The 19,508-nt window shown below is 33.6% G+C and overlaps 1 protein-coding gene across 8 annotated transcripts in view; it reads left to right on the top strand.

Annotated features, from left to right (window-relative positions):
• Window positions 1-19,159, top strand: part of LOC111047261 (AP-1 complex subunit gamma-1) — a 51,727-nt gene extending 32,568 nt beyond the window's left edge. For all 8 annotated transcript variants that reach the window (XM_039436524.1, XM_022332981.2, XM_039436526.1 and 5 more), the window contains 9 exons: window positions 1,035-1,253; window positions 2,371-2,577; window positions 4,685-4,812; window positions 6,538-6,859; window positions 8,912-9,023; window positions 10,660-10,839; window positions 11,483-11,634; window positions 14,300-14,392; window positions 16,103-19,159. In XM_039436524.1, the coding sequence (XP_039292458.1) occupies window positions 1,035-1,253; window positions 2,371-2,577; window positions 4,685-4,812; window positions 6,538-6,859; window positions 8,912-9,023; window positions 10,660-10,839; window positions 11,483-11,634; window positions 14,300-14,392; window positions 16,103-16,210 (1,521 nt within the window). In that variant the 3' untranslated portion in view covers window positions 16,211-19,159. The remainder of the gene's footprint in view (window positions 1-1,034; window positions 1,254-2,370; window positions 2,578-4,684; window positions 4,813-6,537; window positions 6,860-8,911; window positions 9,024-10,659; window positions 10,840-11,482; window positions 11,635-14,299; window positions 14,393-16,102) is intronic.
• The last annotated feature ends 349 nt before the right edge of the window (window positions 19,160-19,508 follow it).

Below are 19,508 nucleotides of genomic sequence, written 5' to 3'. Positions count from 1 at the left end.
TGTACGAGACTGGCAAATCGAGCGACTTGCCAACCGCGCGACAACCGAGCGTAAGTCGCTGTCATGTGAACAAGCTCTAAGGCCTATTGACAGATTTAATTATACAGTCAGTCATATGTATGGGAACCCTTCAATAAATTGGATATAATACAATTGGTCTGGATATAATACTGTAACTTTCAGGGATTTTTCCCTTTTCCTTTTTGTTTCATTCCTTTCTAATAAATATTCATTAATTTTTTTTATGAATTCTCTATCAAAATCTGATGTATATTCTTATTTTCTTTTTGCAATTTTTATTTGTTTTTTTCATCTTATACTTAAAATCTTTGAAATGTAATATCTATCCATCTAAGTTCATTTATCTTTTGTAATTCGTTTTTTTGTAACTGGGCACCCGTCGAAAAACCTTCGGGTTTGGCAGTACCCTCAATCGTTTGTATTGCTAATAACATTTTTAATTTGATTTGATAGTTACTGGCCGAATACTCTACCTTTTGACGTACAACTGAATTTCAACCCCTCATAAGGGGGGTTGTAACTCGAATATTTTAAATGTTAACACCCATTGTGTGGTACATCATTTTAAAGGCCTTTTTAAAACAAGAAAGATGGCATCAATAAAAATGTTCTATGATACTAGTATCCAAAATGGTTAGTTTCTATAGAAATGAGGGGTTGTAACTCAGTTCTACGTTAAAAGATAGAGTATTCGACCAATAACTTATCCTGAAAGTATTATATCTACAACAGTCTCCAACTTATTGAAGGGTTCCCATACATGTGACTCAATCTGTATATTGAGGCGAGGTGGGACCTTCCCGCAAGGGACTTCCAACCAACAAAAGCCATACGAATTCACTTTTATGGCATTGATTGTGATTGTGATGTTGTAATGTTTACATTTTAACCTGGTTGTAGATAATCCATATGTTCTTGGCCCACTAATCATATGTTCTAATCCATATATGACTGGGCCCACTGTACTATTCAAGTATTTATCGGCTAATAAAAATATTTCTATTGTATTAAAGGACCCGGACGTGTCGATAAGGCGGCGCGCTCTGGAGCTGAGCCTGGCACTGGTGAACGCCAACAATGTGCGCACCATGATGAAGGAGCTGCTGGTGTTCCTGGAGAAGGCCGACCCCGAGTTCAAGGCGCAGTGCTCGTCCAACATCATGCTTTCCGCCGAGCGCTACTCGCCCAACAAGCGCTGGCATCTCGACACCTTGCTTAGAGTTTTGATAGCGGTCAGTTGATCTTCAATTTTCATACAATGACTATTTGTCCAATGTTGTTCAAATACAATGTTATCCCTTTCCTCACAATAAGTATTGATAGCATGTCAAGTAAGATGGTACACAATGAAAGGTGAAACTGACTTGACGTTACTCCGTACTGTTATTGGTCTAAATTTGGGATACAAAGTTGAAGGGCTGGTTCGCTTGTTATTCCCCTCAAAAAATAATTTTAAATATCAGTTCTTGTTTTACAAATAATAATAAAAAATGAATAAATGATTAGGAGAGGAAAGAAGGATAACCTTGAGCTATTTCACTCCTGAATTTAAATACAAGTAAAAATAAGGGTTTGTTTCACTTTCACACATTACAGTACTACGACAGAAGTTTCATCCAAAACATTTCTTTAGTGATATAATTTGAAATCGATGAGATGAAAATAAAAATGAGATTCCACACTTTTTTCCACTATTCATTACAAACGTTGAAAATATTGAATTATTTTGAAATCTTCAAAGCCAGAAATTCGTTTTGGTCAATAGAATACTCAAATTCTCCTAGACCCCGGATAGATATGACCGAATCCCACATAGATATGACAATAAGTCACATTTTTCAAGGTGCGTTCATCCTAATTAAATAACAAGCTTTTGTTGCAAACACCTAAACATTCATAAGCACCAAGAAACATTGTAGCCAGCTTTCTACTTTTCCTAATATCTGAAACGAAGCACCATAAGTGACACATAACCTAGCTACATTTGAAACTGTTGTATAAATTAGAATTGGAACTGTTTTGGGCGTAAGCCTGTGGTACTCTTCTGAAAGTTGTGTAATTCTGAATGATTAAATAGGTGAATAAAATACGGGTTCAATGGGTGAAAACTGGGAATCATTTCCTATCAATTCTGTTGTAAATGTTTTTACTTTCTGCAAAGCTTCCAGAATAAATTATCAAACTAATTTCAAAAGTTATCCATTTCCTAGAGTCCAGCGATCAGTGTTTTTGAAAGTCAACTTAAAATACATTTACATTACATTAGCATTAATAAAACATTCTATTCTATTCTAATTACATTACAACAAATACAATCACCTGAACCGTGATGTGGTGTTGCTTTTGCAGGCGGGTAACTATGTTCGCGATGACGTGGTATCGAGTACAATCCAGCTGATCTCGGAGACGCCGTCGCAGCAGGCGTACATGGTGCAGCAGCTGTGGACGGCACTGGAGCAGGACCATGCCGACAGGCAGCCACTCACGCAGGTCGCCACATGGTGCATCGGCGAGTATGGCGATCTGCTGCTCTATTCACCCGACTCGCCTATCAAGGTCAACTCATAATCTTGAATCAATTTTAATTTTTTCCAAGAATAGAAAAATACAATTCTCGATTTGTTTTTCAGCCTGAAAATCGTTAAATTAGACATAAATTTCGAATAGTCCAACTGAATTAATTCAAATCAAATCAAGCTTTATTGTTTACATCAGTAAAAAGAACAAAATACACTACATCAACGAATCATCCTATCAGATATAACTTACAATATAAGTATACTATTCCTCACAGGTAATTTGAATATCAATTTGTTATTACAATATAGTGTATAGCCGTGTCCACACTGAACAAATGTTCGGCAAACATGTTTGTTGAGGAGCTCAGGGACAAACATTTTAAAAAGTTTGGACAATCATTGTTTTCCAAACAAAAAATTACTCTTACTTTTTCCAAACATTTTCAGTGTTAACAGCTGTAAAACATAAAACCTGTTCTTCTCACTTACAAATATTTTGTTTGGTGACGCGTCCACACTGGCCACGGGCAAACATTGTTTGTCGAAAATTTGTTCAGTGTGGACACGGCTATACACTATATTGTAATAACAAATTATTATTCAAATTACCTGTGAGGAATAGTATACTTATATTGTAAGTTATATCTGATAGGATGATTCTGATATCAATACATCAATAATTGAAAAGTATACAGCTCATATTGAAATATTGGTATGATGGAGAAATAATGCACATGTTTATATGGGAACCAATGCAACAAAATTACTATTGACAAAAAAGCTTCCTTAAAGCCCTTGTCCGTGAATAGGAGTCGAAATAATGATACATTATGAAAAAGATGGACACATGCACACACACTCACACAGTCATAAATATTTTTGAAACTTGTCATATCCGAGCAATCTCCCTTATTACAATATCTCATAATGATTCACAAATTCCAAATGAAAAATAGGGAGGAAGCCACCACTGAGAAATCAATCAATAAACAAAGTAACAAGGCAGGAAGAAGAAGAAGAAGAAGAAAATAATAATAGAAGACGAAGAAAAAAATTGTTTCTTGCAGATTAAAGCATATGAAAAAGAAAAGATATAAAGATTTGTGTCGTAGCGCCATATGCCAAATAAATAAAATACTGTAATAATATAATTATTATATTATAATACAACGAATATATTAGATAAATAAAATATTAATGACAAGTGGATCATTAAGTTGAAAATAAGAAAATAGAGAAGCCACAAGGTGCTGTCACAAGTAATTTTGAATGCATTCTATTTCAATTGAATTGGTGTTAATCGATTCAACAAAAATACTATTGTACTTCTATTGCTATCTATCATTATCATGAAAACGTACGTAATAATTGAATTAATTGATCAATAAAATAATAAAATGTTGTTGATACCGAGGACATAATTTGTAGCTTGTGTATAATCGATGAATGCCATAATACAAAATATTTGTTGAGGATGGAAATCGAACACAGTTCTTTCTGATTACCGCTTTGTTAACTTGCTGTATTCATCCTATTGAATAATTGACGTTTATTCTCAATAATATACAATGTTGAGCAATACTGACACTAACTGTAATAAACTTTTACTGTTCTTATATAAAATGAAATGAAAATAGTCAATAAAACATATTAAATTCCATATTTATAACTCTTTAAAGTTCATTTTCATTTCATGTTTATCTTGAATGAGGATTTGAAGTAGTTTTGGCTATTGTCTGCCCTATTCGCTCGCATTGTATTTATTGTCAGAGAATGAATGAATAAATATAGTACTGTAAATAGAATTAAGTATATAAAAAATAATGATATATTATTGGTCTCTTGGATTTGTAATATTGGGTTGACGGTTATAGTAATCGATCATTCAAGAGTATAAAACTTCCAATCACTGTATGAGAATAAGAAGACCAAGTTGTCACTGATTCATTAATTTATCTTGATGATTGATGAATGTGGGAAAGCAAAGAATACAAGTATAAATGTGAAAAGTCTTAATTTTTTCTTATGTAAATTAATAAGTTATTGAAGGCTACTGGAAACTGAGTTCATCATGAATAATTGAATTGTACTCTTGTTTGTCGAGTTTCATGGCGACATTTATTAATTGTATTTCTCGATTGCAGGTTAATGAATCAGATGTGATAGAAGTGTACCATAGGCTTCTCTGGTCGACCCAGAATACAGTTGTTACCAAGCAGTATGCGCTAACATCGTTGACTAAACTCAGCACTCGTTTCCAAACCGAAACAAGGTAATAATCCAAGACTTTTATCAATGAACTCATATCCATCGTGAGACTGTAATATTGTATGTGATCTTTTTATAAATTCAAATGTTAAAATAATTATAATAATGAGTCATCATTTATCGTCTTTGTTAATCTATGAAGTATTGATGAAGCAAAAACTTCGAAGATCAAATAAAATTATGAGGGGCTTTATCAACTTTCAATAGCTGTATTAGTTCACCAAATATTTATATCAATTGTTTAAATATAATCATAACCATAGTACCGTACAAGCTATCTTTTCTCCATGATATAACTTAATTTGCAATGCCACATGTCTGCACAATGAACTACAATGCCTCTCAGTTTACCTGTGTCATATTACCTGAATTCGAGGGAAAATCAGTTTTGCCTAATTATTTCTCTTTCAATTTCATTTACATTAGTGTCATTTGTAAAAATAAATAAAGAATAAAGCCATCAGATCCCTCATTCCTCACCTCCTTATAATTGCTATTAAGTGTAGCTCATAATAAACGTTTAGGGCAGCCTATCTTTATGATGTTTGTATCATTAGCTTGTAAGACAACGTTTTTTGAACAAAACGTACTTCCAGTTTCCAATTACATTTTACATGATATATTGCAGTTCTGTTGAACCGTTCTTATCCACCACATTTTAAATCAGGCATATCAAGCTGTTGATTGTTCCTCTATAGTGAGATCTACGTTATACATTCAGTGGAAATGATAGGAATACATGGTTGCCGATTATCTGCGCTACCACTACCTTCTATGCGTCACCACTGCCTTCTATAGTAGATAGCTGATTCTGGCATATCTGATATATATCTGGTATTAATTAAATATATTTATCCGTCAAGATAATATATTTTCTCATGATATACTTAATGATGCATTTTAATGATTGAGATGAGATATTTTGGTAGTTTATAAATTCTTCATAGCTAAAAAAAATTGGCAACAGCACGGAGGTAGGAAAGGATAGAGCTATCTGCTTTGTCTAATGACATAACACGGATCACCAATGTTATTCAGGTGCTTGCTTAACGGAATTTCACTATGTCATTGTCAATCAGTATGGTATAATGGGTGTTTTCCGATAAATCCTGCTGTCAATTTGTCAACACTTTTATAAGGAACATTGGTGCACTGCACTGGTAGACCAGGCTGAATTCGTTGCAAAACACCACTTCAGCAAAGTGAACAAGTTGACGTTTTCATCCTCATAAACTACACTCGGTTCCGGTTCTGGGAGCCGAGAGACGATGTAAACAAACATGCGCGTGCAAGAGTGAAGCAAGTGAAGAACTGAATATCACATTACCTGTGTGTGTTTGTGTATCTTGTTTAGAAAAGTCAAGTCTTCATTTATTTACTCAGAACTAGATATGTATTCCTTTTTTTCTGTATGTAACAAATAAGTTCTACTCTTTGTTTCCAAGAAGAGTATTCTACATATTTATTCTATGTTCTGAATAAGTTAATTTTTTCATTTGATCTAATAAAAGTGTAGTGTTAGTAAGCAATTGCAAAACCTGGAAATACATTTGTCATGTGATAAAGAATCAATTACCTGATTCAGTTTAAATGTAACATTGTGAACTGGTATTTACGAGTAGAACAATGAAATGCGGATCTGAGACATCACTTACTCTCATAATTGCGAATTTTATGTTGTCTCTCCTTTCTATGATGAATTGACTATAGTAGGTTATGTTGATTGCAGCAAAATCCGCGAGCTAGTAGAGATGTTCGGCAGTCACGTGCACATGGAGCTGCAGCAGCGCGGCGTGGAATTCACGCAGCTGTTTGGCAAGTATGGGCATCTGCGGGGCGCGCTGTTAGAGCGCATGCCTCCCATGGAGAGTGCGGCGGCCCGGTCACGTGACCCGGCGGCTGACACGAACGGTGACGTCACACCGGGGCTGGCTGCCGGCGACTCGTCGCCTGAGGACATGCTTGGTGGCGGAGGGGGAGGCCTCGTGGGAGGTGTGGGTGGAGGGGGTGGCCTGGGAGGCGGAGGAGGGGGTCTCGAGGGACCGGACTCGGTGAGTGGACACTGATTTCAAGCTGCTGTAGAATGGAATTAAATCAAATCAATTTATTTTCCATTTGACAAAAACAATATAGAAATTTTATATGAGAAGCATAAACCCTAGATTTCAAATCAATCATAAGAAAGATTAGAAATAAATAATACAACTCAAAACTTGAATTATTCCTTATAGCAAAGAAATAAATATACAATTGTAAATTACGTATTATGACACTTATTAAGAATCATACGCCTGGTACACCCGTTGGAAGGGTGACCACTTGAGCCAACTCCTCTGAATATAACTCATGAGTTGTAAAATTTCTTCCCTTTGGTTCGAAAGCCCAACTATAACTGTATAGTCCAGTCAAATGGTCGTTTTTCAGGAAACAGCCCCGAAAGAATTTTTCTCGACGGTTCTATATGTATTTTGGGGCGCTGAATTCGAATCTTGCTGACACGACAGAGGGCAGCTTCACCCCAAAAATCCCCAAAATTTCGGACTTTTTTCAATTCTCCCATTTTATCTCGTAAACCTTGAGTTTCTCAAGAAAAATCATTCTCGACAAAATTAAATAGAATAAAATTTCCAATAAATTGAGTGGTCGCTCAGGATTCTACCATTTTTGGTTCCGGAGCTACGAATTTTCAAAAAAGGGGTATTTTTAAGGGGGTTTCAAAATTATGCAAACCTACCACTTCTACCCTATACAACTTGGATATTTTCCTAGTATAGTTAAAACAGAGAATAGAAGAGAGTGGAGGGCTGCTGCCATATAGAAGAACCTGCTTACGAGCAGAAAACTACAGACATAGTTAAAAAACCACACATCACGTAAAAGAACAATTCATTATGAACAGAATTCCTTAGGAATTTTCGAATTTAGTAGTGGGGGAGGGGGAATACACCCAAAAATAGAAAATCATGTCCTACAGCCAAAATACAAATTTTTCATTATAATACCTTTTCAAGGCCTTCCTAACAAAAAAAATACATATTTTGACTGAAATCATCTTACGAGGGTTATTTTCTATGAGAATCGCCCGTTAGAAACATTTAATTTTAGTATTTCCTATTGTTGGGAGACGTCATAAGGATACGTCAAGGATCAAAACTTTAAACACTTATAACTTTTGACAATAATCAGATCTCCTCGTACTACAGCTCATTCTTCTCAGCTCGTCAAGGCGGTTCAAAATCATGTATCTTAACTGAAATTTGATGAAAAAATAGAAAAGTCCTCTTTTAGTGTATTTTAGTCCCTATTTAAATACACATAAAAATGGCCAATTTCTATATTCAAAACTGTGTATCTCGGTAACCCGAAATGATAAAAAATGGTTCATCAAATTTCAGTTATGATACATGATTTAGAACCGCCTTGACGAGCTGAGAAGAATGAGCTGTAGTACGAGGAGATCTGACCTGCGACTGGAACCCAGGAACTCTTTGTTTCCGGTTCGTGCTATTGCTTTTAAACAAATTTCCCATAGCTATTACCTGTGTTGCCAATACATCTGACTTTGTCAGATGATTTAATAGCATTTATTTGAAATTTAGTTTAGTGAAGGGAATCCATGACGTTTCTGAAAGCTTCATGGATTAATTATTTTAACATTCGTCTTTACTCATTTACTGTAAAATTCAGAATCAGAAACAATTGAAAGTAGAAACAAAAATATTGTTTTGCGGTTTGAAACAATTTGTGTTATGAACATAAATAATGTGATGGAGAGGTTGCACAATATGAATTGTTCTTTCTAAAAATGTTATTTCATTACAAACTATGATTTCAGATTCTAGAGCTAGAGTATGGCAATTGAAACTTCAAGTACATTAATCTCTGAAACATTTTACAGAGTTTGAAGTGGTGAGATATTAGACTATATGAGACAATTATTAAATGATGTGGCTACTTGAAACGGTTAACTTGAAATAGGAGCATTAATTTCACATAATAACAAGAACAGTTGCTTTACATTATAACTATATTTGTAAACTATTAAAATTGAATAATTTCAAACTCTGGGTGAATTCTAATTTGTTGTTATCATTTTATTACAGAATGCTCTGTTAGTACTACTTGGAGGCGATGGAGGAGACGCAGACGTAGTTAGACCATTAGATGCAATTAAGCCACCATCAGCCAATAATCAAGATCTACTCGATTTGTTGGGTATGTACTTTACAATTGTATACAGTAATCATTTCAAGTTCTACATGCCTCTGTTCCAGTTTTAAAATTGATCAATTTATTATATTGGCATGGCAAAAATAATTCTACTCGAACTCTTATTCTACCTAACAATTTTTTTTATTTCTTTACTTGTATGCAATTTTTTTACTGAATTACGACTTGTAGGCAATAACTTGGATATTTACAATACTTTCTCCTAATTTGTTGGTTGAACTCCCTTTGACTGTAAGCAATCATGAATCAGAGTTTGATTAAATATCGTTCAAATATTTCTACCAGAAATGGACTTTCAACCTCATACTATATAAACCTCCATAAGACTTTATCTCTTAAACTGAAATAGTTTTAATATTTGTTCTTGAGTAAGTACTCATACAAATAGGAGTTGCTATCTTGCAACTTTGATTATGCCTAATCAAATACATACTAAATTATTGATCAACATAACGTTTCATTGAAACACGAACATTATTACAAAACCCTGCTAACATTTAATAACATTATTCAAAATTACAAAAACAGTTTGGCTGTCATTGAGTTATGTAGGTAGCATTATTAAAAATAACAAGCACTTGAAATAGAATTCGATATAAATTTAGAAATATAGCAATACTAAAACTATCCAACAATGTGATATTAGATTAAAAATTCTATAGCTACATTAATAATATGTGAAAATTTTAAAGTATAAATTATGACCAACATTAATTGACGAAATGTGAGAAACTATAAAAACGAGTAATAAAAATGACCAGTAAATTCATGAATGGCTAGAAAAGTGTTTATTCAATTTTAACAAGCAATCTCTGAAAGGAATGATCTCATCTAAAATATTTTTTTAATACAATGACAAAATCCTTCAATTTTCATTCTCTGATCAAAAATAGTAATGAATAAAACATTAAATATTGTCGCACTCCACCAACAAATTTTGACATAATAACAATGATGATTAGTTCAAGCCGATAACAAAAACTACTTTATTTGGATCTTCCTTTGATAGCCTTGATTCAGTACAAGTGCGCCTAATCTGAAGGATTATCAATCTTCTATATATGCTTCATCAGATACTGGGATCTTAAATTTTGATACATCCTACATTCAATAAAGAAATGTTTCAATGTTTCCAATCCTGAGTTATATGCTACACACGTCTTCTCCGAATTGAGATCAGCCCTTGTAAAGTCAAAGTACAGATGCACACCTGTTGTGGTTGGTATAAACAACTGCGTAAGACATCTCATTCTTTTTACGGGGATCGGGAAAGTCAATTGATATGTTATTTCGAAATTTGGATTCAAATTGTAATATCGTTGACAAGTAAGAGTACTAAGCGCTTTCTGCCTAACAACCTCCCTCAGCAGCCATGAGTACCTATTCAGAATAGTTGCTTAAGACTTGCTTAAATCTATTTCATCAAAACCATTTAATTCATCCGAAAACCATGGACATTCCAAACAATAAGGTCCTTCAATTTTCTCCTAATAAAGTGCACCCAGTTATCGCTGCGTACTGAATTAGTTCAAAAATACTCTAACAAAAATGAAATTATGATTATCTTATATATTATACTTTGTTGCATTGAATTATACTTTCAATTCTGTTTTATTCGCAGGTGGGTTAGATAGTGGGATAGACAACTCAACGCCAACATCAAATTCGTTGCCACAAACAATGATTACTACAAACTCCGTCCCGATCCAGAACAATAACAACATTCTTCTCAACACGTACAACAACAGCACGCCCAGCTATCTAATAGACGACATCAACACCACTATTCGTAAACCAGTCCGTAAGTGATCAAGTTCTGTTGGAAATAATGTTTCTCTAAGATCAACTTTGCCTCAGGAAATATTAAGTTTGTAACTGTAGTACATTAATTCATAGCTGCTAATCCAGTCTTCATGAGACCGAACCGAAAGTTGTCTAGTTACACACACATCGATTTTTTGCCGAGCTTATGAATTCTATGAGTGACACTCATCAATTCAATCACATTATCATCATCATCGTCAAGTAAAAATTAATCCTTTTAATAATACATTTTATCATGCTTATTATTCAACGCTTATGAAGCTGATTCCCACACATCAGTGACAATGAAATTACCGGCGAAAATATAATTTTCATGAGTTCTGATTGGACTGTTCCCACTCAGCACGAGGGCCTAGCGAGTATGAATATAATCTCATTTGAACTAATGGAAATAATATTCTCACTGTACCGGTCACTATCATTGTCACTAGTGTTCTATCCTTATCACGAATCGTCCAATTTACAACTTGTTTTTTCATGTAATATGTGTAGTTATAATGATAAATATAAAATTAATCGCTTTATTATTACATACATAAATATAAAATTAATCGCTTTATAATTATTACTGTATTCTATTGTATTAACTTGCTCTTCATTTTGAATATGTTTTTGTTTAGAAATGATGGCGTACAACAAGAACTCGCTGCGAATAACGTTTGACGTAGAGAGACTGAACGATGTGCCAAGTACAACCGAAGTGAGCGTAGTCGCCAACAATGACTCATCAGCTCCCTTCACGGAATTCGTTTTCCAAGCGGCTGTTCCCAAGGTCAGTTTAATGGCAAGCAAGTGAATCTCACTATAGTGCAACTTATTTTCGAAATTAATTGTCAAAATATTTTGGAAAAAACAATATTTCTAAATATGTGTTATTCATTTTGCATTTCACTTGAAGTTTTTTAGATATTATTCATAGCTAGCATGTAACAACCCGTGCTTTGCACTGGGGGAAATTTGGTGCAGTAAAATGCAATCTCGCCCACACGACTCGACAGAATTTACTCGGATGGACTCCATTGAACCAAAACCTCTCATAATCTTGCAGATCATTCTTCTTCTTTCAAATAATGACTAGGCTTAGGCCTGTTCTGACGCATAATTAGCTTTATATTTGCATTGATATATAGATGTATATATACCACCTTCACGTGATTGACCTACCTCTCTTTTCCCTACTGACTGATGATATAGGATTAATATACCGTACATGTTTTTATTGTAAATGCTGTGGCTTTGTATTGTTTTTTTATTGACAGTATTTATATTGACTGAGTGTTGTTTTGTTATTGTTATATTGACTGGCCTATATGTCAAATTGTGACATCCTGTTTTTTGGGCTAATAAATTTGTTCTTTTCCATAGAATTACTAGTGGTAATCTCTGGGTAGTCTGTTAACATGCAGATTACAGAAATTATCCTGAATGTACACAATAATTATTATTCTGGATAAACAGCTTCACAACACAGAAAGAAATTATAATCATTAGTGATCTGTTGAAGCATTGAAGCACTGTTGTGGATGACTTCTTTGACGTGGTGAAACATCTATGTTAATATATACTATAAATTCATTCATTTCATTCCTGTAGATGAAAGTGCTGTATTGATCAACAATGGACTTATTTGATTACTCCTAACTTCGCGCTGCTGCTGATTCAGAGCCTTTGTCTCCTTCAAAAAGCCACTCCATTCGTCTCCATCGGCAGCCTTACATCTCTATCCCCTAACACCCAGCTTCCTAATATCGCTTTCTAATCGTCCTCCACATCCTCCAGCCAACGCTTTTGTGGACGTCCTCTCAGCCTTCTCCCTCCTTGGTTGTTTCTGAAGACCTTTTTTATGACTCTTGATTCACACATCCTCTCAACGTGTCCCAACCAACTTAAACGCCTTATCTCGTCAACAATTTGCCATTTCTGGTACAGATCAAGCAGCTCTTGAATCGATCGTATTCGCCATTCACTATTAGTATTTACTGAGACATATACCCTTATCAAAACATTTCGCTCCCAAATATTCATTCAATAGATCTTCATCCTCCTTTGTTTAAACTCATGTCTCTGTTCCATGCAAAACAACTGGCTTTATAACTGTTTCATATATTTGTATATCTACTTTCCTGGACAGGGTTTTGGACCTCGAATATTGGGTCAGAGTATAATAGTATCTGTTTGCGGCAGTTAGTTTTGCTTTTATGTCAGTCTCAATATTGCTATCATCTCTAAATCAATAATTACTACTATTATATTCACCTTAAACTGTCAGCATTGGTTGAATGGGGAAGCATTGATGTTGTCTATTAGGAATGCTGACTGTTTGAAGTGAATCTCATAGACCTTCTTGGTTTGGCTTGAGACCGTCAGCTGAGAACATTATGGAAACATTTCTCTTCATAATCTTGCATTTACATGAATATTATTATTATTATTATTATTATTATTATTATTATTATTATTATTATTATTATTATTGAGCTTATTCAAATAAACCAATTCACTGCCTATCATCAGTATAATATAAATGCTTGCTTCTCTCTACAAAACGGAATAGATTAGATATCTTTATTTATTGTACTCGTAATATGCATAAATAAAGAAATCGGCTCTAAATCAGTTTTGTATTTATGATTAAATTAACAATAAGCGAGCGACAAATAACAATGACAAATAAACAAGTAGATATAGTCCAGTCAAGCAAAGGTTATAGAGGGAAAAGTTTGGAAGACAATTTTTGACCCCGCAGTTCTGTTTAGGGTAGTAAGGAGATAAAACATATCAAAAGTCCCCACCCCTACCCCCTGTGCTAAGGTGGTGGTGGTGGTTCAAAGGTAGGCTACCATTTTTTTGTTTTTCGCATATGACTTGAAAATGACTCATCTTACGAACTTAACTGTTACTGTATATAGAAAATTGAAGCTTACATAATTTCCTAAAATATTTTTATCCCATAATTTTTTCTATATCTTCTATAATTATTTTTGTTTAAAAATGGATGGAATGGGAAAAAATTAATGCTCTATAAAGCTCATAATCAGCATGGATTTTTCCATCGATTTTTAATCAAAAATAACTATTATAGAAGATATAGGAAAAATTGTGGGATAAATATGTTGTAGGAAATTATGTAAGCTTAAATTTTCTATTTACAGTAACAGTTATGTCCGTAAGAAGCATGGTTTTCAAGTTATATGCGAGAAACCAAAAAATTGTACTTTTGAACCACCCCCACCACCCCCTTAGTACAGGGGGTAGGGGTGGGGACTTTTGATATGTTTACTTCTTTACTACTACCCCAAACAGAACTGCGAGGTCAAAAATTGTCTTCCAAACTTTTCCCCTACACCCTTACTTGAGCATTCATTGCCTGGACTAATAGTATATTGTGAATCTTGTTTCTGTAAGCTCCCATGTGAAGAGTTGTGTTCTTGTTGCAGACATTCCAACTTCAAATGATGCCTCCCTCTGGAACCGTCATACCTGCCAATGGTTGCGTCACGCAAGTACTAAGAGTCACCAATTCCAATAATGTAAGTATTGTTTCTCCATAATAGATAACGGTCGTGAACAGTGTTGCCAGATGTCAATCTGGTATAGCCTCTCCGGATTTTCCACCACCACAAGCCATATGTGGAATAAACTGAATTGTTTTCAAGGATTACAATAATTCTAGATTATTTTTTCCATAGTAATCTTATGAAATGGAAATTATTCCATGAAAACCTGAAGGATTGATTATTCACACCCTTTCACTTCAAATTCCTGAAATGAAAACCAGTGAAAAGTAACCACCTATAACATCTATTTTCAAGTACTCATAACCTGAACTATTACTATTTACAGATGGAAATTACTGAAATATTGCATTTATTCAAATGTTAATGAATTAATTATTATCAAACGAAAATCCCAATTAAATGCTGTAAATCAGCCCGAAGACTTCTGCTACTGCAAATATTGACAACAGGGTAAAAAGCTAGATGGAAATAATTTTTTAATAGTAGCACTCATTGAATTTCCATCTACCTGCTTACCCTGTTGTCAATATTTGCTTTAGCAGAAGTCTTTGGGATGATATACAGCATTTAATTTTGATTTCCGTTTGATAATAATAACTATTAGGCTACTATTTTATATATTATCTTTCATTCTAACTTTGAAGACAAATAGCTTTGCATGTTCATATTCATATTTATAAGTTATACGATTTCGGAACCAACACACTTTCAGCTTGAAAGTATATATTCCTCTCTCTAATTAAAAGTATCAGTCCAAATTTAGGTAAAGGCTACTCACATACAGATAGCAACCAAGTGTAGCAACGCGGGAGATGCTATTTCCCAGTATACACAGTTGAATGGTATTGTTCATAGTGAGGTGTTAGCAACGCAACCAGTGTGATGAGCATGGAACCTACGGAGTTGCTCCAGTTTCCGTCACGTTGCTATCACACGGTTGCTCACTATGTGTATTATTTTAAGTTTTTTTTTTTTTTGCTGTATTTTCAATTTTTGAGAGAAATAGATTTCTATATTATTTATGTAAGCAGTCCAAGTGTACTAGATTTATACAGTAGAACCTTTCATATCCGACCTTCACGGGACCAGAATAGCCAAAAGGTCGGAAATACCGAGGAACGATAAAAAAAATAATAAAAAAAACATTTCTTCGAGTAAAAACAGCCGTATACTGAATTATATAGTTCATCACATGCACTCAATACACACAATGCTGCTTAATCGTAATTAATGTATTAAGGTTCAACAATGAACCAATGCACAGCACTGATGAGTCAGTTTTCATGATAAATCATGAACTCGACGCTTATCTGTTTATACACATGCGCATACACTGGTCGCATAACTTGAGGAGTCTGATATGAGGAGTTAAACTGTATTACCATCGATTTGATGTCCAAATTATCATCAATACACACTTACCAAAACTGCAAATCTTGGCATAGTGTTGTCGTGATAGTAAAACCGAAGCCTCAAGAAAAATGTCAACTAGTGATGGAGAACTTAGTGGATATTTTCCATTCAGATGAAGATTTTCTTTCGGACAAGGCGTCTTGGCCATATGTTAACCAATTTCTCTATCCATACGTCGAGATTTTCTTCGAGGCAGGCTTAATGAATTGCCTTTGCGTGCAGAGCCGACTTAATATGTCTTCTTTATTCAATAATTTTAGAATGGATTGTCATGATGTCAAAGTAGTAATGTTTTTGTGCTGGTTTTAGTCGGCGTTGCGGATGCGTATGAGAGTGTCGTACCGCACGAGCGAGGGTGCCTCCATACAGGATCAGGCTGAGGTTAACAACTTCCCCACCGACTCCCCCACCCAATGACAACGATCTCTGCGCTACCTGGACCTCCGCTAACACTATCCTATCCCATCCCATCCCACAAACATCAAAGATATTTTTTTATGATGAGCGTCAATTGTTTTTCTTATATATTATATCAATTGTAGAACAATGACTAATCGAAGTGAAGAAATTAGCTCGTACTCCTATGGTTGAAAATGGGTCAACATCGTTATTTTAACTACAGATGTGTTTACTGCCTCAGTTGACTTTATAAGGTATGTGTAGATAATATTATAATATTGTTGATGATCAACTGGTTTTGCGAGAACTTCCTCAGTTAAATAGAAAAATTTGTGTTAACTTTGTTTTTTGGTTGATTTTATTTTAGCCAATTACACCAACGTCAATCACAGTTTGATCTCCGATAAACCATCAACTTATACAAGCAATCAAAGATTAATCTTGATCGACGTTTATGCAACTGGCTGTCTCTGTTGTCAACTATTAGGTTTCGTTAATAATTACTAAAAGGATGTTAACAAGATCTTCGTTATAATCTTCATCGTTCAGACTAATGGAAGCAAAATTATTTATGCATTTTTTTGAATGAAATATTCAATCTATTGTGATCGTTTTCACATAAAACATTCAAAGGCGGTTACATCCGGGAATTGCTTGATTTACGACTAGTTGCACAAACGTCAGTCAACGTTCGACCTCTGATCAACTGTGACTGAAGTTAGTGCTGATAACCGTCAATGTTCATAATTGTTCATATCAAAAATACCAATTATCTGAAGATCTGTCAACAACCTTTGTGATTAGTTGCGAAGGCTTAATAATTTTATATTAGTTTTTTTTTTTAATATATGATGAATATATTCATTCGTCGATTAAATTGATTGTACTAGTTAATCAAAATTGATTTCTGAATTGTTTTTTCCTTGATAACTATGATACGTTTCTGACCGCCTTTTTGTGGTTGGAATTATGTTAAATATCCCATTGTATGGTTAGTAGAAAAATAAATTGGACTGGAGCCTTTATTTTATTAATAACATCATCAATATTTTTGTCTGGCTGGTCTATGTAAATTCGATCTGTACGGTTGTGTAATGATAATGCAATAATTTGCATCTGCTGTAAATTTGCAATTTTTTGGAAATAATGAACTTAAGGACAGATATTTAATGAAAATTGTCATGTAATTGTAAACCTGTCACCTCGTCATTTCTTAAGAATCCGTTGATAATATTCAGTTCATATTTTTCTTCATAAAGCTCAGACCAAAAGTATCTCATTCTCCCTTTATTGAGGCTCTTTTATACTTTTGTTAATACCTTTTTGTATTGCATATTTTTGCTAATATTTTTTAAAAAATTCAAAGGAAATTTAGTTACGTCAGAGTTGGAAAAATCAATTTATTAACATCCTATTGCATCATGTGAACATCTAAGCATTCTATTTGTTGAAATATATATTACAGCTCCGAATTAGATGATGGAAGTATGAATTATTTCAAGAATAAGACTGAATTATTATTACATTCTGACCTGTGCTACCATGATACACAAACTAAATACTTCCATAAATTACCAATTAATTCATCAAACAAAGAAGTCATTCTATTCTGTTCAAACTCATAAAAAAATAATGGTTCTTGAGATTAATTGTTGAAGGTTAATCGAAATGAAACTTTAAAACGAATTTAATTAAACAAACCTAGTTTGATGTTTAACCTGACTACATGTGTTTCTTTTCTCTCACAATATCATTCAACAAAAAGAACGATTTCTTTGTAGAAAACTTTCTTCATGTGTTATTGGATTATAAAATTAGTATTTTGAAATGGGACACTGAAATAATACACATCCAATCTTTGAATTAGTTTGAACTGAACATTAGAATGGTTTCAAAAGTCAATACGAGGTGATTGAAATTTTGAGCAATTGATTGCCAAATATCCTATTTGAAGAGAATTTCTTGATATCTAATTTATAAAAATTAATTGTATATAGTAAGAAATTATACTAATTGGGTAATGCAGCAGTATACATTTCAACTAATCTTAATACTGGGTAAATAATAATATTATTACTAGGCTTTATGACATTTTTAGAATATAAAATTGAAGTAAACTGTCCGTCTGATTCAAATCATATTTTAATCATGACTAGAATTATTATTACTGCAGAGAGATTATTATTACAGAAACAGAAAAACTTTGTTATCGATGACAAAGTTTCTTAAAAAATCAAGTAGATGGACGGAACTGTATGTCTAGCATTAAAATAACGAATTTTCACGATCAACTTCTTTGCTTTGTAAGTTACGGTAGACCACGTACTGTATTGTGCTCAGTGCATATTTTTTATGAAAATTTTATTTTCTTGGAAATCGACACCATATATTTAGTTATTTGTCAGGAAATCTGCACTCTACTCGTATCCCATCTACTAAGTCTAAGTTCATAATTTCGGAAATTTCTTGTTCTCAGTAAATTTGACGCAATGAATATAGCACTCGAGGATTTAGCTTTCCCCTACTCAGAATTTTCGAGACCAATTTGTCGAACTGGTAGTGAATAAATTACAATATACAAGTAATGTTGGAGAATGGGCCACGATTCCTAAAGTTACTTCTTGTGGCGATCTAGAAAAATACTACATTTGATAGTCGAAAATAGATAGATATTAATGAAAATCAAAGTCATTGTTGTATAAAATCATAGTGTGTAAGATATATTTATTTCAAAGAATGGAATAGTCTATCTTTCATTGTTATTTAGTGATAGCTCGTGTTGGCTCATTTGAAGAAAATCAACTCACTCAAGTCACTTCTTTGCTGTTATGATACTAGAATATTTGCAAACTATTTATTTTCTAAAGATTATTCTTATTGTAATTCCAATACCAAATAAAGCCACAACAGATATTAAATCTTCCCAATTTTGATTCTATAAATCTGAAAAACACATCACATTGTTTATTATTGATTAATCTACCTAAATGTTGCAATGATTCATATTGAATAATCCGAATTTACCCTGACATTGCAATACATATTCAGGAAACCCGAAAGCATCACAATAGGTAAACTTGCAATATAAGCTATTAAACATACAATCATCAACAGACAGGAGTTCTTCATAAGGATTTTAACATTCCTCTTAGATTTTCATTGATCACAAGTGAGCAACTGAATATTTTTAATGCTATTGTAATGTATTTGTAAAAATTGATTGAGAGATTATTTATTGTGATTCGTTGAAATACTCAGCTTTTAACAAAACATATTTTTTCTATTATTTTCACTTTCAGTTATTATAGAAATTACT

The sequence above is a fragment of the Nilaparvata lugens genome, chromosome 10 (assembly GCF_014356525.2).
Source record: "Nilaparvata lugens isolate BPH chromosome 10, ASM1435652v1, whole genome shotgun sequence".
NCBI classification, from domain to species: domain Eukaryota; kingdom Metazoa; phylum Arthropoda; class Insecta; order Hemiptera; family Delphacidae; genus Nilaparvata; species Nilaparvata lugens.
This window is presented reverse-complemented; position numbering and strand designations above follow the sequence as displayed.